The sequence below is a fragment of the Arachis ipaensis genome, chromosome B10 (genome assembly GCF_059453495.1).
Source record: "Arachis ipaensis isolate K30076 ecotype BB chromosome B10, ASM5945349v1, whole genome shotgun sequence".
Classification (NCBI taxonomy): Eukaryota; Viridiplantae; Streptophyta; class Magnoliopsida; order Fabales; family Fabaceae; genus Arachis; species Arachis ipaensis.
The window spans coordinates 47620689-47647049 of NC_142435.1; the positions used below are offsets into that span (position 1 = coordinate 47620689).

General features: G+C 31.7%; 1 protein-coding gene across 4 annotated transcripts; it reads left to right on the forward strand.

Annotated features, from left to right (window-relative positions):
- Positions 1-6182: 6182 nt before the first annotated feature.
- Positions 6183-25617, forward strand: LOC107624310 (uncharacterized). 4 transcript variants are annotated; one of them, XM_088485919.1, is made up of 5 exons: positions 6183-7059; positions 24222-24505; positions 24625-24838; positions 24956-25141; positions 25361-25617. In XM_088485919.1, the coding sequence occupies exons 1-2, from the start codon at positions 6546-6548 to the stop codon at positions 24260-24262; spliced, it is 555 nt and encodes a 184-aa protein (XP_088342045.1). In that variant the 5' UTR covers positions 6183-6545; the 3' UTR covers positions 24263-24505; positions 24625-24838; positions 24956-25141; positions 25361-25617. The 4 variants fall into 4 exon arrangements, with proteins under 4 accessions (XP_088342045.1, XP_088342086.1, XP_088342014.1 ...); XM_088485960.1 differs by having other exon boundaries at positions 24631-24838; XM_088485888.1 differs by having other exon boundaries at positions 24222-24838.
- Positions 25618-26361: the final 744 nt, after the last annotated feature.

Consider the following 26361-nt stretch of genomic DNA (forward strand, 5'->3'; position numbering starts at 1 on the left):
TCCCCAACCGATGTGGGCCTTACAATCCACCCCCTAAGGGAGTCCAGCGCCCTCGCTGGCACATCGATCCGGATTCCGTCTCTGATACCATCTGTAACAGCCCAGACCACCCGCTAACACGATATTGTCCGCTTTGGCATACAAGACCTCACGGTTTTGCCTTTGACGATAGGGATGATAGCCTAAGCCCCCCACACTCACTCGTCAAAACGCGTCATGCTAGGGAGAGGTATCCACACCCTTATAAGGCATGCTTCGTTCCCCTCCCCAACTGATGTGGGCCTTACACACGTCGCCATGAATAGCTCCAAATTACGCATACGCGTCAGGCACGCGTACGTGTCGCTCCTCGTTGGTCAGCTTCATGGTTTCATCTTTTTCTCTGCAGAAACTCCATCAAATCCATTCGAATGCTACCTAAAATAAATAAAATTGCATAAGATTCAAAGTAGCATCCATAATGGCTAAAAGATAATTAATTCTTGATAAAACTTAATAAATTAAATGCAAATTCACTAGGAAAAGGTAAGAAAGATGCTCACGCATCAGTTATCACAAAGCATGGTTGGCAAAACAGAAGGTAGTGGAGTCAATTTTTGGAGGTTGCAAAGCTTCGTATGAAGCTTTACCCATATGGTTTGAGGCCATGTGTCACAAGGATCAGCAATCGTTCATTTCGAAACAATGCCTGCATATCAGGGAGATGACTTGGTGCCTAATATTCGTGTACTACACCGAGTCTTCTGGAGTTATTACTCATGTATTACAGCATTCAAACACTGCAAATTAATAGTGCAGGTAGACAGAACTCATTTGTATGGGAAATATAAGGGTTGTTTGTCGGTTGCAGATTCACAGGATGGCAATAGCAATATCGTGCCTATTGTATTTGCGATAGTTGAGGGAGAGACATCTGAGGCTTGGCACTTTTTTCTTAGTAACTTGCGACAACATGTGGTGATGGTGTGGACCTAACATCAAACAATCCGTTTATTAACTTTTATAAATTAAATTTAAAATACAGCGTGCTACACTTTTTCAAAGCAGATAGAAATTAAATTTACCTATTTGCAATCGGAAAGAGTTGAGGATTGCCAGGAATCAGCGTAATAAATGGTAGACGGATCCAAGCTCAGGTAAGTAAAAGTGTCAGTGGACCATCAATCTCCTTACAGTCGACACGAGTTGCCCTACACAACGCTCTATACAGGTGTGTCAGGCATGCCGATCCCCAACTAAATTGTATGATCCCAGCAAAATTACAGAGTAACGGCAGAAACTTCCACTGCACCACTACCTCAGACTTATCTCCAAACATAAAGTCCCAAACAATAACATTATGTGGCACACGTACCTCTGAATGTGAATATCATCAGCCAACACTAAACGATCTTTTAATGCTCGAAACCACGTCAAATTGATGAAGCTTCATCTACAGTCTGCCTTCCTAGGTTCAACACCAAACTGATCCAAGCATTCAGCCTCTAACGCCTCATAACTACTGAGTGTCGGTCCTGTAACTAGCAGACCATTCGTCGAAAGACTAAGAATTATCGCCACATCCTCTAGCGTCACAGCACACTCACCAACTGAAAAATGGAATGTCTTGTCTCAAGGCGCCATCTCTCGATCAGATCATTAACCAATGCCAACTGACATTAGACAATTTCAACATAAAAAACGTGATAAAAGCTAGTCTCCTGTAAATGTCCCTCCACAATTTGATTGTACCGCTCCGGTGGCATGTAATGGTCACATTGCAACATCTGTGAATCCTACAAAATATAACCATTGACCATATTAAACAAATATAACCTTATTTAGTTAACAAATTAAATTTAACAGAATCAAATTTTCATTATCACATAACCAGTAAAACATAATCATGTTAACAACTATATTATTAACTACTCAAAATTATTTTATAATAACAACTCTTATTCCTAATTTTTTATTTATATTTATATAACAATAATAATAATAATAATAATAATAATAATAACAATAATAATAATAATTTTATTATCGTACCTAGGTCTTAATAAAAATTATTACTACAACAAATTTATTACTAATAATTAATGTCTTTAGTATCACACACGTATAATATAATCTTAATAAAAATTATTACTATATTAATAACAACTTATAATAATTAATTTGTTATATCACACGTATAATTTTAATAAAAATTATTACTACAATAAATTTATTAATAATAATTAATTTTAATTATTTTATTATCATATCTACACATTTTAATAAAAATTATTACTAGAATCTATTAACAACAATAATTAATTTATTATCATACATCCATAATCTTAATAAAAATTATTACTATACTAATCTCTAACATTATCACTATAATTTATTACTATTAATATCTAAAATTATCACTATTATTTTAATTAAATTAAAATATTTAAAAACTATTACTACACTAATCTCTAATATTATCACCATAATAAATAATTAATTTTTATCATTATCACTAATATTTTAATTAAATAAAAATATTTAAAATTATTACTACACTAAACTCTAACATTATTACTATAATAAAATACTAATCTCTAACATTATCACTAATATTTTAATTAAATCAAAATATTTAAAAATTATTACTTCACTCATCTCTAACATTATCACTATAATAAACTACTAATCTCTAATATTATTACTATTAATTTAATTAAATCAAAATATTTAAAAATTATTACTACACTAAACTCTAACATTATCACTATAATAAACTACTAATCTCTAATATTATCACTATTATTTTAATTAAATTAATATATTTAAAAATAAAAACTTACATAATTAAGATGATCAAGATAATTAGTAATGTGGAACTCCGGATGATTGACATTTTTTATTCTCCTTCTTCTTAGCATTATTAAGATTTTAGTGGTCCAATTTTTTTTCTTCAAACTGATTTCATTGATGCGTCAATGGTGGAGAGTGAAAGTGATCAAGGTGGGGATGGAGATGAAGAACAAAAGTGAAACGAGGGGTTGGGATATTCAGATGGATTGTATACAAGCAGATGAACTCAGATTGATGCATGTTTGACACGTGGCTGGGGACACAAATTGGACGGTCCGATTTGTATGTACCTGTCCAGCCTCTAATCGAACTGTCTGATTACTATTCTTTAAATCGGACCGTCCGATTTTTTTATCGTAGCTGTCACAATCACGTGAAGTCCCTACACTCCCATAATCTGATTTTACACCATCTTTCTTTCAATATCAAAAATAAAGACATGGAGTTTTTAAGTGATTTTTTTATTTTTTGTATTGTAGTATGAGTAGTATTTTTTAATAATATAAAAATTTAGTGTATTTTTATTTTGTATAAATATTATAAATCTGAAAGTTAGATTTGCAGTTTTTATTTTTTATTTTTTAAATTTATAAATCTAAGGATCAAATTTATATTTTAATACTAAAAATTAGGGGTGTGTATGGGTCGGGTGAAACCGGGTTTGATGTGACCCAGACCCGGCCTGAAATATATACCGGGCCTGTTTATTAGACCCGAACCCGACCCTAGACCCGATAAAACCTATACACTTTCGGGCCACGATTATACCGGGTATAAACCGGGTGAAAACCGGACCGTTAACATTACATTACCTTGATACCTTCTTATAAGCTAGCATGTGAAAATATCTAAATTTCCAAGACTCCAACCATTATTTGACATGGTAAAATTCACTTAGAAAAATATAACAAGAACCAACTCTTCTCTAAAATTAAAGCATAACCATAATCAATACTAATATTGTCTAATAATACCAAATATTTAAATCAATATAAATAACACAATATTATGCATTAGTCTAAAATCTTATGCATTTTAAACATAAAACATTAACTTATATTCTTATAATAACTAATAACACAAAATATTAAGGTTTACAATATTTAAATTCCAGATAAGAATAGCCATCATCTATCACTAATAACACAAAATATTAATTGTGTATGATGACCGGGCCACCGGGCCGACTTCGGGTGACCCGAGCCATGGCCCGGACCCGATCCGAAATAATGACCAGGTCTATTTTTGAGACCCTTACCCGACCCTAGACCCGGTGAAATCACACCAAAATAGCTCCTAAAGTGTCCGGGGCCGGGCCGAATCTTCGGGCCGGACCGGACTATGCACACCCCTACTAAAAATATTTTTAAACATACAAATCAAACTCTCTAGTTTAAGTTTTTTAAATTTTTTTATTTTTTTATCTAAAAAAAATCAATTCCCAATTTTTTATCTCCACCCAAAATTTATCTTTTAAATTTTTACCTCCATCCACATCTAAGTTTTGGATTTACAATTTTAATTTAATAAAAAAATTATTTTCATATTCATAAAAAACACATTAACTCTCGATGATATTATGGGTGTGTTTGGCAAACCTGTTTGAGAGGATAAAAGTGCGTTGAAGTTCTTTGAACGCTGCTTTTTTATGTTTGGCAATCTTTTTCTTCTAAACGCAGAAGTGATTTTGCAGCTTAAAAGCGCGTTTACTGGAAACAAACAATTGTTACTTCTGCGTTCACCACAACGTGAGTTCACCTTTGATGATCATTATTGATTTTTTTTAAAAGAATTTTCATATTTGTTTTAAGTCATTTCAAATATTTTAAATTTTTTTTCAATTTTTAGTATTTTTTTTATATTTTGATTCTTTTATTAAATTTGTTATTGTAATTCTATTATAATATGAATTATTGATCTTATTAAAAATGATAAAGTAAATAAAAAACTAATCATACATAACAATGGAATCATAAGTAATAAAATTTTACGGTCCAAAATAATACTAAATAAAAAAATACTGAGAGTACTAAAAAAATTATAGAATATTTTTTTGTTTGACATTGTAAAATTTATTATTATAATTCTTGTTTATTGTTTATTATTCTAATTTGTTATAATATGTATTATTGTTCCTATTAAAAATGATAAATTAAATAAAAAATTAATCATAAATAATAATAAAACATAATTAATAAAAAATTAGAATTTAAAACAATAAACAAAATAAGATTATTGAGAGTACTCATAAAAAGTACTAAAATATATTATTTTATATATTATTTTTAATTTAATAAATAAATATTAATTTTTATTAAAAAAATTATAACAAACTAAAATAGAATTTTATAAAAAATATACTAAAAGAAATATAAAAAAGGATTAAATATACTATAAAATAATATTATAATTTAATATTATATTTTTTTAATAATTAACTAATTATTTATCTAAAAATAATTTTAACTAATATTATTTAAATAATTTTATTTTATTAAAAATAATTTTAGTATAAAATTGTCAAATATAAATTATATTAGCACAAACTCACTTCTATCCAAAATCAATTTTACAAAATCACTTTTAATCAGACTTCAGTTTGACCAACTCTAATTCAAACACACACTCCTCTAATCCATTAAAAAAAATTAGTCTTTCCAAGCCATTCCATCTTGTAACAGCTTTAGAGATTTGATGTTTTGTTGTGAAATCAGAGCATGAATATATCTTATTGGTTTGATTTCACAACACAAAAGACATTTGGACCCACACAATACGACACCGATCACTCGAGTTTTGATGTGTGTAAGGGATTTGTGATTTGTCAAAGGATTCCACTGCACACCACTACGCTTTTTAGTTTTTTCATCCAAAGTATCATAAAAAGTGCCTAGAAAATACTCACCTCACTTTTCCACCGAAAATATTAAAGAGGAGTGCTAGGGGGACAGCAGATTTTGTGAGTTGTAGCCATCAATTAGCCATCAATAGTGTATTTAATGGTGTGAGATTTCATCTAATGGTAGAGAATCACTCATTTTCCTTTTATTGGCTAAGTGCTGGCCAGATTTTAATAAATCTGCTGGCCCCTAGACTTTTCCAATATTAAATTATACCTCTAACTTATATATGTCATTTTGAATAAGAGGTCTCTGATAATAGAAACATTTTGTGAATATTTTTAATTAGATTATTAACAAACAAATTATGTAAAATTAAAATGAAAATAGTAGAAGGTCAATACTTTTAACTAAGAAATAAAGATATGTTGAAGAGAAAAAAAGGGCACACAAAAAATGACATTTAAAGATGTTATTAATATTCCAGTTCCTACTTTGTGGTTGAGAACAAGTCTTAGAAGAAAGAAACTCACTCTCTTTTCAAGTCCTTTCTTTCTTATACCTTGTTCTTATTCCATAGTCCATACTATATGCTCCTCCCCTCTGCTTCACAAATCATAAACCAAACCCATAAAATGTTTGATATAAAAACATAAACTTTCTTAAACAAAAACTTTAAAGTTCTCTTCTTTTTCTGAAAAAAAAAAAAACAAATAAATTATCATCACTTTTAATGAATAAAATGTTAACCCCTTCAGCTTCTTCTTCTTCTTCATCTCTCACACAACCTTAAAATCTTACCTCAAAATCATCAAAACAATACACCCAAAAATAAATAAATAAATAAATTTGATCACCACCATACATATATAGATGTCCACACCATTAGTGGAACAGGCACCACCGCTGTCGCTGCTGCCACCACCACCACCGCCGCCGGCAAGAGAAGTGACGGAGCAAGCTTACACGACCCATTCGGGTAACGGTTCGGTTGGAGCCGTTATTGGGGTGGTGGCAGTTATAACCGTTTTGGGTGTGGTGGCGGGAATGATCGGTAGAATCTGTTCGGGTCGTCGGATTATGGGTATCGGCGATTACGACATTGAAACTTGGGTTGAAACCAAGTGCTCCTCCTGCGTCGACGGCACCATTGTTCTTCGCTCTCCTCCTGTTCCGCCGCCTCAGGTAGTGGCGCCGCCGGAGATTAATGGAGGAGGAGAGCACGTGGCGCCGGTGGTGGAGGAGACTCCATCCCGGGAGATTAAAGAAGAGGATCCTGATCATGATCATGAAGATGAAGAAGACGATGATGATGACGACGATCATAACGAAGAAGAAGAAGAACAACAACAAGAAAGGCAAAGTTCACATTCACAACATGGCCATGGTACTAGTTAGCTAGTGTTTTTTTTTTTAAATTTTTTTTATTAGTGTTCCTTGTTCTTGTTGTGCTTGAATGTTCATATTACATTACATTAAATTGTCTGTTGGGAGTTTGGAAATTAGTTATCCCAAGTTTGGATTAACAACTTAATTAAGTTATTTTTAAAAAAATAACTTAAATAATAAATATTTATATTAAAAATAGTTTATAAATAAATTATTTTGTGTTTAATTTTTTAATTCTAAAAGTATTTATTTTAAGAGAAAATTGATAAAAAAAATTTTATTATGAGAGAAGTCATTTTTTTTAATTTCTCTTTAAGCATTAAAATAGTTTTTTAAAAAATTGTAATTTTACTTTAAAAATTGTACTAAACATTAATATTATACTTTTTATTAAATTAAAAGTTAAAAAAAGTCACTTATAAACCTATCCAAACGATCCTTAACTTTTTTTTTTTATAGAAAAGGGAAAATCAGTTTAGTTGGTTTATTTGTTTTCTAAAGTTTAATTTTAATACAGGGATAATTATTAATCATCTTTTTTATTTTTTATTTTTTATAAAAATTATTATGTGTTTATAAACAATCAGAAATTATATATTTGTATATAAAAATATATATTATTTAATTATTTTTATTATATAATTAATTTTTAGTATATACCTAGTTGATTTTATATATATAATTTTTTATTCAAATAGTAGATTGGGAAAAATTTATTTTTATTAAGATGATTATATACACTCTATTATTAATTCTCTATTTTTGCTGCAATTATTTTTTTCCTCCAATGGGTAATGCAACTTTAGTGGATGTGAATTCATCACTATGGGCATGAATTTTGATTCAGCCTTTGCCCATTGGGATGAGAATCTTTTCTTCTTTTTCTTTTTCATATAATAGCAAAAGGAGATCGAGAAAGCTCTTTCCATAAGGATCTGTTTTCTAGTTTCTACCTCTAAATCCGGATTGATCGGAATCAAGACTTTATTAGCTAAATGTATTTATTTATATAAAAAAAGAAGCATCATCATATCGAGTAATGCTGCTATAGTAGGCATGGTTGTTGAAATTAAAATCCAATTTTTAAAAATATGAAGCCTCAACTTTCAATTTCTCTTTGGTCAGTGACTGTGTTGGAGTTATTCAGCGTGGTCCTTGAATCCACTACTGTTAATTTTAGTTTCAATTTTTTAGGGTGTTTTCAAGTATTTCTTTTCAGTGCCTCCATAAAAATGGAAATCTTATTAATTATTTGTTCCTACATCAATCTCTATAGTGGTTGGATGCTCATGGTGATGTGCTGTGGATTAATTATGAAACATCATTTTTTGAGTTTTGAGAGGTAAAAAAAAAAAAAACAATGAAACGGGACTATGTTGGCTATAGTCATTGGCCAATGACCATGTTCGGTCTTAATAGGGTCTTAATATGGGTCTAGGGGATAGCTAGGGGTTCTAACTGCCACTTTTGGACTTGCATGTTCATGCATTTAATTTTAGGGTTTATTTAGTTTAGTTTTCGAATGTTTTAATAAGAATATTTGTTAGAGAATTACAAATAGAAGAATCATTTAAAAGTTATGATGTATACATGTCATGGCTTATGGAAATTATTATGGTGTTTTTATAACATTATAGGCTATTAATAAGGTATTTTTATAATATGTATGCATGATTGAAAATTTATCATGTGTATAAATACATTTCATATTTTAAATAGATGAAAACATGGTGCTTTTTCTAAAAGGGAGGTCAAAATAGTGTAATACAAAGATATAGATATCGAAAATTCGTTAGGAACGAAAAACAATTTTACTGGATGAACAGTAATTCAGTTTGGAGTGAATTTTTTTTTAATTCTTTTATTATTGAGTTGTGTTTTTTGCCTCCATTAAAAAAGATTTTTGTTCCACTAAAAGGAGTTTTTTTTATCTCTAACGATTTAGGGTGTGTTTCTTAAACACATTTGAGAAGATAAGAGTGCCTTTAAATGTTTTGTTGTTTTTTTTATGTTTGGCAACATTTTTCTTTGAGAAAGTCAGTTTACTAGAAGCAAGAAATTATAGCTTGTGCGTTTAAAAAGAATATTTAAAAATACTTAAAAAGAATATTAAAATATATTATTTTATATATTATATTTAATTTAATAAATAAATATTAATTTTTACTATAAAATTGCTTAAAAAATTTTCAATTTTTATATGTTATTTTTAATTTAATAAATAAATATTAATTTTTGTTATAATAGTAAAAATTTATAATATACTAAAATAAAGTACTATAAAAAATACTATATAAAAAAATATTTAAAAAGTATAAAAAAATTAAATATACTTAAAAAATAATATTATAATTTAATATTATATTTTTTTAGTAATTAATTAATTATTTATCTAGAAATTATTTTAACTAATATTATCCAAACAATATTTATTTTATTAAAATTAATTTTAATAAAAATAGTCAAACATAAATCATGTTAGTACAAACTCACTTCTACTCAAAATTAATTTTACAAAATAACTTTCATTCAAACTTCAGTTTAATTAACGTGAATTCAAACACACACTTACTTGTTCTTATATATACCTCAATCACTCAGTCAAGGCCATTTTTTGAACATATATAACTAATTTTTTCATATTAAAAATGTTTAGCCATATGAATAAAATTAATTATTTTTAAAAATTTAAAAGAACTTTTGTTTCGAAGGAAACCGAGTCAATCCCCACCCCGCAAACACATACTAAGTGTGTTCTTTGAGGCTAAAATTTTTCATTAAGAAAAAATAAAAATGTATACAATTTAATTTTACTGGTTGTACATATATTTTTATTTTGGCAAAGGAATCAGTAATGGGATCTATTAATTACTTTGCAAGTTAATTTTTAAAATTTTTTTAATATCAAATCGGAGAGTCTAATTTATTTATTGTGATTTCTTTTATAAAAAAATTCATAAATCAGAAGGTCTAATTTTTGTTCTTAACAAATTGGATAGTCCAATTTTTGTTCTAAAAAAATCAGATGGTCCGATTTCTATATTTTAAATAAAAAAGTTCCACATTTGAGAATAACATCCTTATAATCTATAATTCTAAAAATTACTATTTTCAGCCCAATATAAGAAATAATTTGCTGTGTTTGATTGGAATTTGTCAAACTAAAATTTAAATGAAAGTAATTTTATAAAATTAATGGATAGAAGTGAATTTATGCCAACATCATTTATATTTGGCAACTCTATACCAAAATTGATTTTGATAAAATAAATATTATTTGAATAATATTAGTTAAAAATTTAAAATTACTTTTAGATAGATAATTATTAAAAAGGATATGACATTAAATTATAATGTTATTTTTTTAAACATGTTTAATTTTTTTATATTTTTTTGGTATGTTTTTTATATAGTATTTTTTTCTAGTACTCTTCATACTTTTTTTAGTATGTTATAATTTTTCACTACTATCATCATCATCATCATCATCATCATCATCATCATCATCATTTATTGTTGATTTTTCATTTAATTTACTTTACCTAATGGGATCAATAAATTATATTATAAAAAGATAATAATAAATATAATAATAAAAACCATAATTATAAAAGTGTATAATGTCAAACAAAAAAAATTAACAAAAAATAAAAATAATATATAATAAAAAAAAGAGTTCATATAAAGAGAAATAATAAGAATTCCCTAAATAAAACAATAACTTATACGAAGGATAAGGTTGGTAGAAGAAAAATAAAAGTTTAGAGTCAATGGCTAAACGCTGAACGCGAAGGCTAAGAATTGTTGTTTTCTGTAAATGTGGTTTTAAGTACAAACTAAAAATGGAAACTTTCAAGAAATTTGAACATGCTTTTTTCCTTCCAATAGCTAAAACAAATACACCAATATTCATAGGTTCTAGAGAGTATTACTGATCAATAACAAAAAGAGAAACTCTTGAAGACTAGCAATTTTTAGTATTTTTAGCTATTATGTAGTCAGCACAAATACTAAATTGTTTTAATAAATAAATTTTATTGATTTATGTATGAAAAATTCTGGTAAACATAGGTGCAAATTATATGTCTCTTGTATACAAAATGTCTGTAAATATTAATGCAAATTATTACTAGGCAAATGCTGACAAAAAATGATAATATTTGCTGGCCATGTAGCATTGTTCAAAGAAAAATAACAATTTGTATCTATAAACTTTAGGAACGTTGACAAAAGTACTCATCAAATAAGGAAACTAGCGCTATACTCATGAAAGATGGGTTCCGTACGACAAAGTACCAAAATCCTATTTTTTAATAAAATTTTCAAATTATCTCCGCTCTTTATCTTCAACCTCAACTCCACTATAAAATCTCTTCTTTCCCATATCTCATACTTTCACGTCTCTCCATTACCACCACCTTTAGGGGTGTTCGCGATGCGATTTGATTTGGTTATTTAGGAAAAAAATATTCGATCCAATCGTTTATTAAAACTGCGATTCGATTTGGTTCGATTTTTTATCAAGACTATCTGAACCAAACCAAACCAATTAAAATCGGTTTGATTTGGTTCAGTTTGTTCAATTTTTTTAATTATTCAAAAAGATTTAAATAAACAAAAAAATGAAAAAGAAAAAATAATTTACATTTAACAGAGACCAAATCCTAAATTCATTATTATAATCCAATGGCCCAATTTCACAAATCGCAACCTCAATTTCACAAAAAGAATCTAACTCAATCCAAATTTATCAATTACAAAATTCAAAACCTAAACCTAATCATAATTTCACATTAACAAAATTTAAACCATAGCAATTTCATCAATCAAAAATTAAAACATATATTAAAATTAGTGATAACGACAGAACAGAGGCAGACCAGAGGCAGAGGCGGTGGCAAAACTGTGAGCAGGACGCAGTAAGCAACAAACTGTATAATTACATAATTCACAAAATCACAAAAACAGAATTAAAGATCACTATTGTAAAGACAAAATCATAGAAAAACAGAAGTAGTAACAAACAAAATAAAATCATAGAAAAATATATGCAAAAGCACAAAAAGTAAAATCACTAACAGAATCATAAAACAGAATCAAAAATAAAAATCTAAACATAGAATCATAAAAAAATAGAGACAGAAGCACAATAAAATAAAATCACTAACATAATCATAAAAATAGAAATTGAATACCTAATTTGGAGGTAATGGAGCGGACGACGACAACGCTTGCTTGTATGTGGAGGAGACGGCGGTTGCAGTGTGTGGAGGAAGACGGTAGCTCCTGGTGCGTGGAGACTAGAGAAACACAACGTAGAGGAGACATCAGTTGTTGTGCATCAAGGACGATGAATGGAGGGAGAAAAGGAGTCACGCCAAGTTGAAGGAATTTGCGCGATGAAAAAGGGAGGGAGGACCGCGCCGAGAAGATGGAACTACGATGAGAAAGGGCCGTCGCAAAGGTGTTGTCCGACGACGCCAGGGGCTGAGAAGACAACGACTTTGTGGAGGGTGGGAGGAGAGTACTCGAGCATTAACTATAACGACCCACAATTTTAAAAATATAAATATAAATGAGTTATAATTTATTTTATAAATTGAAGTTTTTTATTTTAGAAATTATTTTATTATAAGTAATTAAATTAATTTTATACTATTTGAGTTAATTAAATTCATATTCTTATATATATTTTATTATGATAAAATATTTTACCTAATTAAAACTATAATTTTATTAATTTATAAATAATGAAAATTATATATATATAATTTAAGTAATTGATATTCTTAATTTAAAAACAAAATTTAGCCAATAATATTATTATTGCATTTAATATCCGACAATATGAGTAAATATGAGTACTTCTCGGTGAACGTAGCTTTGTTAATGCTTCATTGTATATCTTTTATCTTTTATTATTATATTACTAATGTTATTTATATTAATAACTCATATATATTATTACTTGTGTTTTAATATATCCAGCTTTTATAATTACCCGTTTAAAATATTTATAATTTAAATTGCTGACTCAGCAGCCTTATAACGCGACACCCAACCCCATTCTTTGACAACTCGTCACTTTCTTTATTAATCATTATCATTACCCTTCATTCTCTCTTGGAAACAAACCAAGAAGAAATAAAAAAGAAAGAATGGCCGTGGGAGAGAAAAAGAGAAAATCATGAACCTCAATCCTTCCGAGTTTGATTTCTTGATTTCCGTAACTCAATAAAAAATCTAATTCGATAAAAATATTTGTATCCTCCTCCTCTACACGTGGGCACCATTTTGTTTCGGTAGAAGTTGATGGTGACATAGCTTTCCTTCCTCTTGAGTTTGGCTAATTGGAGTTCTAGAAAGCACAGACGATTTCTAACGTTTTTTTCTTCAGCAACTCAGTCAAAAAATTTCTCTGGAGCTTCCGATATTTTGATTTTGTACTAAGGTAGGGATTGATAATTTTATAATAATTGAATGTGAACTTGATAAGTGAATATTTTTTAATTGATTATTAATTAAATTTGACTGAATTTATGTTAAATTTTTGTGATATATTGATATTTGTGACTAGTTTGGGGTTTGATCAGTTTAAGTGCAGCCAAGAACTGAATTATTTTGATGAATTCGAAGCTGGAATGTTGTTGGTGATCAAGTAGAATTGGTGAGATTTGATGACGACATTGAAATTTAATAAGAAATAAATTGATAAATTAATGACATGATTTGAGATATGAAAATGGTTTGATTTTGGAAATGGCCGAATTTTTAATTAGGTTGATTTTATAAATATTTTGATATTAGAAATGGTTTTGATTTATTGGAAACCATTTGAAAGAGTTTGAGAAATGGTTTGGATGGGATTCGAGAAGGGTGGCAAAGTCTGAGTTTTAGGGGAGATGCTGCCAAAATTTTGTTATAAAATTTAAGACTTTGTTTGAAATGTTATTTAGAAAAAGATCGGATTTGAGAAGTTGTATTATTTAATTTTTGATTTATTAAGAAAATAGTTATATTTTAAGTTTAATTTATTTAAAAAAAGTATATGTTTTGAGTTTGATTTATTTAGAAAAGAATTATTTTACGATTTTAAATTATTTAAGAGAAGTATTATGTTTTAAGGCTGGTTTAAGTAAGAAAAAAGGCTTATCTTTTGAATTTGACTTAAGAATTTCATTCGGAGGATTTTTAGTGAACTTTAAAAAGTAATTGAATTTTGATTGGAGGATTTCGTTTTGCGACGTCTTGGAAAAAGTTAAAGAATTAATTTTAAGGATAAAACTGGGATTGGTGTTAGTTTTGACATGGGTTCGGAACTTTTGATTTGTATTATTTGGATTTTAATTTGATTTAGAAACTTTATTTGATTATTTCAATTTAAGAAAATAATAATTGTTAAGAATTTCTAATGAACTTAAGAAAATGAGATTAGTTGTCGCTCCCTTAAAGTGTAGAAGCCTTGCTGAGGGGTTTAACTAATAAATGGTTTCCCTTTATCTTTTGAAAGAAGAATTGGTTTAAGTGAAATTGTTTTAAAGGTTTTAGAGAATGTCACAAAGAGGTTGCTTACAGAGGCTATCAATACATACATTGGCTAGAGAGAGCCTCACCTGTAAGACAAAAGTTGCTTATAGAGGTTATGTTTGCATCCATTGGCTCAAGAGAATCACATCTGTAAGACAGAGATTGTTTACAGAGGTTATGGCACTGGAATCCAAACTCAGACAGAGGTTGATGAGTTAAATGGAAACATAACTTAATAAATAACAAAGGATAAAAGAATTAAAAGAATAAAAGAAACTAAAAGAATCTCTGTCACAGGAGAGCAGAGAACAAATATTAAAAGAATCTAATGAACATCTGCCACAGTAGAGCAGATAGAAAAGAGGGTATTAATTAAAGGGATCTCTACCATAGTAGAGTAGAGAACAAAGATTAAAAAGAAATTGAATGCTGTTTGGACCTTAGTGCCAAGTGTCTAGTGGGGGCGGCGATACGTAACGCTCACTGGAGACCGGATGGAAGGTTCCCTCATGAGGACGTCGATGCGTAACGCTCATGAAGGGGACGTTGGCTGAGATAAGGACGGCGGTACGAAATGCTTATCTCAGGACCAGTGTCAGGAATCGGGCAACAAACCGACACATGAGCTCATGGCCTGTATAGGACTAGACATGCATCATACTTGTTTGCGCATACTTATTGTGATTATGTTTTCATGATTGTGTGTGCCTGTGATTGGATTCTATATTTTGTAATTGCTCTCTGATTTGTGTTTGTCTTGCATTGTTTGTGCCTATGATTGATTTTCTTTTGTCATTGAGTTTTGATGGTAATTCGTGTTGAATTGGGCCATAAGACGAGTCGATTTAGTTTGGACCAGAGACCGAGTTGATTTGATTTGGGCCAAAGGCCGTGATTGGAAGGACCATCGGTAAGCTTTGGTTAAAATGGTTTCTTAGTAAGTGATGAAATATATGAAATGTCATTTTGTGTGAAATTTTTATAAAAAAAAATGAGTTTCAAATTTGGATAATGAACTTAACTTCTAACCCCGACCCTACTAAGAACTCCCCAGTTCTCACCCCCTATTTCCACCCTTTTTAGCTACAGGAGCGAAGGTTTAGTGTAGAGTTTCAGGAGCATAGAAGATTATACTCACGAGTTAAGTTCTTAGATTTTATTTTTTCCTAGTCATTTATTGTTTTTAGTTTTTAGAGGGGGATAGGACTTGTATTTGAGGATCTTTGAGTAAGTCTATGTATTTAATGTTATGTGAATATATATATTCGTGACTAAAAGGTTTAAAGTAAAAACCTTTCGTTTTCTTGATTAAAGTTTCGGTTCATATTCGTAAAGGCTCAATATTAAATAAAGATAGTATATCATAAAAAGGTTTAGAGGTACGTGACGCTTAGGCTTTTAGTACGATCATGAGGTGCTAAAAGCCAGGGTGTTACATTCACCACATTCTCTGCTACTCCACCATCGCCACCGCCACCATCACCACTATAATGGCATCGACATCAACTACCTCTATCCTTCCATCCCATCAGCCCCACCTTTCTCCTTTTTTACTGTTACAACCATGATCACATCATCCTTTAACAACAACAATAACTGCAAGCAAGATTTTCTTTTAAACGGTCGACGTCTTTCACCACCACCACCACTGATTTTGGCGTCGTCTGTAGTAGGAATAGTTTCAGTCTGAATCACTGAAAACCTTGAAGAGGTTGATGTCGTACACGTCGTTGTGATGGTACTAGAGAGGAAGAGGACTGGAGCGTGGCAGAACTGGAGCTGAGGAGGTGGAGCATGGCGGAACTAGAGCAAAAGAGAGCTAGACAGAAGAACGACGTGAGACGAATTGCAATTGTCATATAAAACCCATCTTTCATAGATATAATGTTAGCTTTCTTATTTGATGATTACTTTTATTATTATTCATAAAAATTCATGAGTATAAATTGTTGTTTTTCCTTGATCAATATGTGAGTCTAGTACACTCGTGGTGTAACACCTTACCACACAGAACCTTACGCTTACGTCGTAAAGCAGAGGTGGCGAGGTATTACGACCTCTAAAAGAATTCATATCTAGGAGCTTTAAAGAAGAAGTTAAGTAAAAGCGAAAACAGAAAATCATTTCACACTCGCATGGATAATCGTAAAAGGGATAGGTAATTATATATATTTATACAACTCAAAATATAACTCAAACTACAGAATATACACCTATTTTTCTAAGTCAACCTCTAGAAGGGATAAAATAGAAAATATACATGCAGAGACTTCTATATACATATATACATAGCCTAAAACAAAATATAACAGTCCAAAAGATAGTTTGTCGCTTGTAAGGAGGGTCTCCAGATGCTTAACAAGGTGTCTCTCAACCTGCATCTGAAAAACAACAGAAATATGTATGAAATGAAAATTGGGGGTTCTCAACATGGTAAAGATGCCCGCATAGTTAATACAAAAGGTCCCGAGAAAGCCAAAGGCATTTCTAGAACTACGACACTCAGATTTCAGCTTAAAGATCCAACTAAATCAGGAATTAAGTAAGTTATCTAAGGTATTCAAGTTCTAAATATAACTTTAACCTAACACTTCACTTTCTGTCTCCTCTAATACTTCGAATCACCGGTGCAACAACCCTCCCTCACGCCTCCGTCAAGAAGGGTCTCTCAGAAAACATACACATACAATTCAAGTAAGGAAAACACAGATAGAAGTGCAATTACATCAAGTAGAACAAGTAGCAAATAAGTAGAGTTAAGCAATTAAGCAAATCAAAACAATACACACTCAAGCAAAACATACAAATGCATATGATGTATGCCTGTTCTATGGCTGATGAGTCTCATCTGTCGGTTATATAGCCAACTCGACATGTCCTGGTAGCTAATCATTGGACAGTCCCTCTGTGCGAGCATCCTCTAGCTCAATAATATCCATGAAAAAATCCCAAGTTCAATTTATCCATGGGTGAGACAACCCAAGCTCAAATTCATATATATATATATATATATATATATATATATATATATATATATATATATATATATATATATATATATATAACCCAGGAAGTTATAAAGTACCCGGTCACATCTTGCGATAGAGGGTCAACAATGTCTCAATTATTCAAGCCAAATAGAATTTTAATTCATCATTCTTAATGTCATCATCATTCATTAATTCATATCTCATTAAATCTCAAATTCATCATCATTCTCATTATTACTATCATCACCTCGTCCATTATAATCTTAATATTTACTTATCTCAACTTCAATCACAATTCTCAACATAACAGAGGGTCAATAATTAGTCTCAAAATATACAAGTCACATAATGATCTCTTTTTTTTAACATAACACTTCAAATCAAATTTTCAATTTTTATAGAAATTTCGGCAGCATCCCCTCTAAAACTCAAACTTCTACCATCATTCAAGGGTCCCAACTACCAAACCAAATACATCTCAGTCATTCAGATCATTCCTAGTATCAAATTATTTCAAAATCAAACTAATTCTAATATTAAATCTTTTTTCAAAACAACCAATTTCAATAACAAATCATTTATAAAATCGAACCACACATCTCTAAACCAATCCATTTAATTCAATTTCACAAACTCACCATCAATCCTAAACACATCAACAATTTTCATTATTTTTATTACTTATCAAATACATAATCCAACACATACAAATTCATTCATCCTTTATACATACATCATAAACCATATACACACTTCATCAATAATTCATTCAATTCATTCCTATCTTAAAGTCTTCTAACCTAAGTTTTTACGTGACATTAAATATTAACTACGAGAAACCAAAACTATACCTTAACCAATTCCTCCCTAAGCTTGAAATACCTCAAAAACCTCTCTTTTCATAAGCTCTGAACTTCAAATGTTAATTTCTCAAGCTTAATTACCCAGATTTTGTTTCAAACCGTCAAATTGAACTCTAAATCGAAAAAAACACAATCTTACCTACGGATCAATTGGATAAAACCTAGTGATTATCTACTACTAGAGTTTACCATTTTGTTTTGATATAATTGAAGAGAATTCCGAGACGAACACGTGGCCGCTGACGGCTCGTCAATTGGAGTTCCGAATTGAAAGTTATAGGCGACGGAAGTTAATGATGATTAGCGTCTCGAACCCCTCCCTCACCTCTCTTCATTCAGTAGCATGAATTCCCTTTGTTGAGGAAAAAGTGGCTAAAGCCACTAATAAGAGAGTGAATGGGTTGGGCTTTGGACCTATTTTAGGACCAGTCCAAGCAATTCAGCCCATTGACTCAATTTTGGGCCAAAATCTTTAAAATTAGTGTCAAAATTTGTATTTTAAATATTTTTACTTCTCTAAACTATAAAAATTGAATTTCATAATTTTTTTGATTAATAATTAATTTATTAGCTAATTATTTATTTATTTCGTAGGGTTTACACGTGGTGTTTACAACATATCCTTTATTTTATCCCAAATCAACACTATTAATTCTATTAGATCTTGTTAACGTATAAGCTATTCTATATTAAACTATTGACTAGATCAAAAGTAGTGATATTTTTATATGAAAAAAGATACCGAAAAGAATTCTAAAATTTATAATAATTTTTTCTCTAAAGTTTTAAATTTTTTAATTTTTAAAAGATGTTCTTTGAATTATCCAAAAAAAAAAATGCTACAAAAAATATTAAATATTGTCGAATTTATTGGTAGAATAACAAAAATAATCAGCTGATAAACATATTACCATAAAAAATACGATGGTATAACTTTTGCTGGTAACTAATTACCGTCGGACGTCTCAATCTGACGGTAATTGTCGGCAAATTCTTCGACGGATTGTTTGATAAAAAAATATTTGGCTACCAGCGGAAATTGTTTGCCAGTAATTTTGGCACCACTATATTGTTTTGCACCATCTTATTGTCGGATTTTTCTCCTGGTAAATTCAATAATAAATTTAAGAGTAAAGTATTGTTTTTGTCCTCAACGTTTGGGGTAAATCCTATTTGTATCCTTAACGTTTAAATCGTCCTATTTGTATCCCTAACATTTGTAAAAGTGATTCAATGTTATCCTACCGTCAATTATATATCATGAGCGCTTTAGTTTGAGTTTTAAAAATCTCTTCTTGAAGTTAGAATACAAATATCTGGGATTGAATCGATGATCTACTCCAAAAAATAGCTCATCAAATGTTGAAACTAATTCTTACAACATTTACATAATTCACTTTTCTAGGGACATAATTGAATCTAAACACAAATAATGGGTATAATATTAAAATTGACCACATCCAAGTGAGACCTAATTTAGAATGAATACATCCAAGTGAGAATAATTGAAAAATATAATCTGATTTGTTAGTATAATTGATAGTATGATAACATTGAATCACTTTTATAAACGTTAAGGATACAAATAGGACGATTTAAACGTTAGGGACACAAATAGGACTTACCCCAAACGTTGGGGACAAAAACGATACTTTACTCTAAATTTAATTTTTTATTTTTTTAACAAAATTAGTAGTTAAATTCTAAATAATAGAAATCAAATAAGGATTTTATTAAATATCAAGTGTACATATAAAATAAAAAGTTAAATAAATAAGATACAATCAAATAGTCTAGAACAAAATCCTAATCACTACAGATCCTGATAGTCGTTGTCGTCGTCATTCTTCTGGCCCTGCTAAGGTGGTCTAGGCGATGATGTCAGTGCCCCTCTAGCAGCACCGCTATCACCAGCGTGCATTTGCTCGTGGTACACCGCTATCTGTTGCTGCATCCGCTGAATCCGCTCCATCTCCTGCCTAAGCTCCAACTTGAAGAAATCTGTGTCTGACGCGCATGCAAGAATCTTGTTAAACCTCATCTCAGACTGTTGTAGCTGCTGAGCCTGTTGGTGAAGGCTTTGGGTGAGATTCTGCACCTGCTCCCTCAAATCAATGCTATCCTTAGGATCGACAGGGCTGGTGGCAGAGGCAGAATAAGCCTTCAATCTGGAGGTGTAGAGGTTGTTGGTAAAGAACGATCTCAGTCCATAGACGCAATTTTTGTACGGCTCAAATGCACTCCGAGCCAAACCTTATCAGGATCAACAATTGAATCAGCGGAGTTGTTGTCGTCCTCTTTAGTATGCTGAGATTGCTGGGTTGTTGCCTCCAATCTTTGCTTGTAGGACTCTTGTGTAACACATGTTTTCATTAGGATGACAGTTAATTGAAAACTTTATATCACATGATGTTTACTCACATAAGGGTCCGCAGACTGCTGATAAGAAAATCTTTCCTTATTTTCATTCAAGGTGTGAGTATACTTGAAGGTCTCCCCTATCGTCACATCACAATCCAACGACTTATACTACACATATTGAAACAATATGTTAAATCAAGTAATAATGACATTATATGTCAAAGACAAAAACAACTTAACAATAAAAAATGAAACAATTTACATACCAGTCTAGCCTTTGTCTTCACGAAAGTCACAAACCCGTCGGTATACTTCAACGACCTGGACGATGCCCTGTTAGCTCTGTTTGTGAGACGACGATGCCAGAACCCCTCATCACTCTCCCAATGGATGTACGGTTCATTCTTAATGGCCAGACAGAGCCACTGAGTGAGGTGGTCGCGCTTCTTACGTACGTCCTGCATCATCTGCTGAAGCTGCCTAGCCATCTGATGGTCGAAAATCTTCCTGATCATGCCATTGTGAGTCTTCTCCCATATAAATTTCTCCTGCATAAAGAAATATTTAGCACTAGTTAATCGAAATTAAATAAATAATTAAATAAAATAGAAGATATAAACTAGCTAAAGTTTGAATATATTGAGTTTTTACCGCCCACTTCTGAAATCATTGCTCTCTGATCTCAGCAGAGATCTTCTTGTAGTTAGGCCATGGATTATCTCACATCAGCTTAATGACATTGGTACATTCATATGTACATGCATTGTTATTTACACAAACCTATCATTGAAAAACTTAAGATTAGCAAACACATATGTTGAACAAGAATATCAACATAAATTGCTTTTAAAAGACATTAAAATAGTACTCACGCCATTAAACCATCAGGCCAAATTGTCATCCGTACGATAGGCAATAGTGAAGGAGAATTTGGCTGGGATCCATGAGTGGGTTCCGACACTGCGGTGTCTGTACCTAGAGGTGGCGTCGACATCGAAGTAGTGGGTTGCTGAGTGGATGGAGGTGGTGGAGGAGTCTACTCTGATGAAGCAGCCGCATGACTTCGTGGTGACGGGGGTGGCGCAGTAGAAAGATCCATGTAGTTAGGGTTAGAGACCATGATGAACGGCTGATCCTGTGCACCCATTGCTTGTGATGTCCCAGGGGTAGTTGGAGTAGAGGGCGATGACTGAGAAGTCCCACGAGTACCAGTAGAAACCCTCCCTCTATTCCGATCACGAGGCTAATTCGTGACACTTCTTCCTGTCGTCATGTCTGCAGAGAGAGAGAGAGAGAGAGAGAGAGAGAGAGAGAGAGAGAGAGAGAGAGAGAGAGAGAGAGAGAGAGAGAGAGAGAGCACTACAAGAAAAAGTATATTTTTCGACGCTAAAAATCGACGGTTATCTCTCCCGTCGATATTTTTCGACGGCTTGCCGTCGATATTATTAAAAAAGATAATTAAAAATAAAATATTAAAATCGACAGTAAAGTCGTCGATTTTTTTGGTAATCCATTAACCATTCTCTTACTATCGACACATTGTCGACGGGGTGTGAGAGGAAAATATTTTTATTTTAAAATCGACGAACGTAGCGTCTATTTTATTATTTAAAATATCGACACATTTTGTCGTCGATAAATTTAAACGGTCTTGATCACTTTTTAAAATTAAATGGATGGTACAGATTTAATATATAAAATCGACGCCTAAGACGTCGTTTATTTTCAAATTAAAATCGACGGATAGGCTGTCGATTTTTATCAATAAATTAAGTTCCCCCACTCACTCTCCGCGTTTCCTTTATTTTTCCAAATTCACCATTTCAATTTTCACCAACCCTCATTTTACCCCTGAATACACCTCGCATACTTCAACCCTCCTTTTCCATCGCCGCCGCGCCGCCGTCGCTCTGCTGCTGCCGTCGCTCCGCTGCTGCTGTCGCTTCGTCTCTCCTCTGATGATGTCCACAAAGAATCAGGTTTTCCTTCTCTCTCTATATATATCAATTTCAAATCTTAAATTCACTTCAACTTTTTCTCTGTCTCGCGTTTTGGAATTTGTAAACAGAGGAGTTTCGGACATTGATTCCTAAAGGCTTTGAAGTAATTGGAGCGCTTGCTTACGGAGCCGGCGCCGACACTCAAGCGGCAGTTCATGCTGCTCGCAGACTAAGAAAGCTTCTATACGTTGAAGAGGAAGGGGATAATCGACTGGTGATCGGAGCAGTCGCCGCCGGTTCCGGCGAGCTGAAATTTTTCGTGTCGGAGAGTGGAAAATCGAATAGCCTCGAAGAGGTTGATTCAGTTGTTGAATAAGAACATTCGGAGAAATGTGTGGGAGAATGGTTGCTTGATTCGTTGTGAGCTTCCGATCAAATTGCCAGTATATTATCCTCTCAAGAATACGAGTAGTCAGTTTGCTTTGCATGTTCTGCTGGGGTTGTATTTTGAAATTCACTTCAATCAATTCATTATTTTTGCATTGCCATGTAATGAAGCAATCTAGGGATTGAAAATTGGGGTTTGTGAGCTAGTAGCGTTAATTGATAATACTTTGATGATGGAAGTTATAGAGCACAGGACTTATGTGACGAGAAGGTCGGTAATCCTTCGATGAATCTTAAGGCGCTGCAAATGGCGTACAACGAGATCAAGAAGGGAGAGAACACGCAGCTGATGAGGGAGGTGGCGCAGAAGATTAATGGGAGGTTAGGGCCCAGCTACGAGCTCGATTCGGCGTGGTGCGACGTGGTGGATCATAGGGCGGAGCAGAAGAAGGAGAAGCTCGATAACGAGCTCAATGCGTATAGGGTATGGATGGATTATTTCTCTTTGCAACATTTTGCTTTTGAAGATGTGATCGACTTTTTTTGCGGTAGAGGAATCATATATAATTTAAATTAGAGATTTGTTTGGGTTTTTTGAGTTGGTTATGAATTAGCTAATAGTTTTAGTTATATTTGTTAGTATATATAAGTTAACGTTTAGTGTTCATTGCTTATAATCTCAGGCACACTTTATCACATTCGTTAGGTAATCATAGTTTTGTTGCAATAAGTTTTCCCCTTGATTCTCAATCAATGAAATCATGTTGCCTTAAGAAAGACTCTGTATTTCACTTGGATTACTCATTTCTCCCACTGTCACCTTGGCCATGATTTTCTACGAATTACTTTTTTCTAAACTACGATTTTGATTAGAAGCCAAATTGGAATACTATCCCATTGACCTTTTGAATTATAAACTGATTTGAATACTTTATGTTAATTGACCACATTAGTTTGCTTTTCTTATATGATAAGTTAGCTTTTCTATTTTTGTTTCTAAGATGTAGTTGATTAGTTCAAGTAATTCGGCTGTTGTTGTTATTGGCCTGCTTTTTCCTATTTGTTCCTTTAACTTGTCTTTCTTTTTTGCAGACAAACTTGATCAAAGAAAGCATAAGAATGGGATACAATGATTTTGGAGACTTCTACTATGCTCATGGTCAATTGGGGGTTCTAGATAAATTAGTTGACTTGACTCGATTGTTTTCTTTCTGAAACAGGTCACATGCATTTCTGTTCCTCTGTTCGCTCACGCATTTGCTCAAAGGATCCGTTTTTGATGTTCATTCCACTGTTTGACTCTTGTTCCCTGCACAAATATCTCACCTTGGAGAAGAAGAAGATTCACCTTTTCCTGCATTGCTCTTCCCTGTGAGGTGTAGCATTCTCATCTTTTCATTTTCTGGCTTTTCCAATTTCAATGGATAATCCAATTGGAAACTATTTGTGGTGGAGTTTCCTTGAATGTTTTCCCTTTCACGCCAACTGCTTGTAGCTGTAGGAGCTAGAAGAATTGCTCACCGAGAGAAGGGGCATCATTGATGCGGTTGTCAATTCTCTTGGTAAAAGTGACCATGGCTCGCGAATCTTGCGTCGTGGTAGAAGGCTTGGTTGGATTACCAAACACAAACTTTCGCGTTGGCTTCTCCTTCTTACTGCACTCTTTTCAGTTTATTTCAGAGTTTGTGACCTGAAAATGTTTATTTACGGTGAGGCTTGAATATAGGCTTTTTTTCCAGCTTCATTTAAAGGTTACATAAATTTTGTAGCAAGATGTGTCAAAGAAAAACTTCAACTTTCTGAATTTTCACTTATATTTCTCTTAGATGGTTCTATTACAGCTAAAATGGAATCTAGGTTCCCAGCGACTCACAGTATACAGGAAGGGCTCAACCTACACAGTAAACATGAAGAGCTCAACCTACACAGTATACACAAAGAGCTCAACCTTCAAGAAACTGTTTCATTATCTGAATTTGGAAAACCACCACCTAAAAGCAAGCGCAGAAAGCGTAAGACTTCTTGCCTTGAACTTTAGTTATTGTTACATTATGTTTAATGAATTAGAATAGGCACTTCATTTTCTTTTCCGTTATGCATTGCTTCCTCATACACTGATACGCCCTCTTAAATGGTTTATTGATTTCTTTATGATGCATTGATTTAATTGTTTCCCGTTTTTGTAGAATAATTAGTATCCAAACTCTTAACCCTCTAGCATCTAAATGCAGGTGGTGGTGTACTTGCATATACACTCTTGGGAGTAACAGTTTTTAGTTTGTACCAATTTTCTTGCAATGGAATGGTAATTTTTTATGGTTGAAATTTGATAGTTCAGTTAATTAGTTGACTCACTTTTGGGTTAGTGTTTGTAACTGACATTAGTCTATTATATAGGATTTACCGCTGTTATCTATTTGAGTTACTTGCACAAGTAAATGATGCGAGCAAAGGGTATTCTAAGATAATTAGAGTATTATTTTATCATCTTATTAACCTTTTTACTTTAGAGGAATTTGATCCTTCAATTATAATAGTTAATTTTTGTAATAATGATTTTTTTTAAAGTTTTGTTGTTTAATATATTAGTATTTTCGTTAAGAATTAAGTTGACTAATAAAAAAAGGTTATTGTGAAAATTTATCTTGCTTTAAGTCTTTATGTTAGAGAATTATTTATTATTTTAATAAGTTTGTAAACTCATTATCTAATATTTAAGTATAAATTTTATTTTTATATTTAAAAGTTTATTTATATTAATTATTTACTATTTTTTAAATAAAAAATAATAAAAAATATAGTTATTAAAATCGATGGTAACGTTGTCGCTTTTTAAATTTAAAATAGACAAAAAACATTAAATATAGACAAAAGATTTGTCGGTATCTAAATAATTAAATCGACGGCAGATATGTCGATTTTATTGAATCAAATATCAACAGAAACGGTGTCGATATTATTATATAATATCGACGGCAATGTTGTCGATTTTATTGAATCAAATATCGACAAAAAAGGCGTCGATTTTATATAATAATATCGACGGCATCGTTGTCGATTTTAGTAAGAAGGTAAAGTTCTCAAACTCATATTATAGATGGAAATGATGTCGATTTTATTAAATTATTATCGACGGCTAGACAAGCCGTCGATTTTATTCAAATTTTGAAAAATCGGCAAGTTTAATAGTGACCACCTCCACCGTCCATTTTGCCGTCGATTTTTAATATTA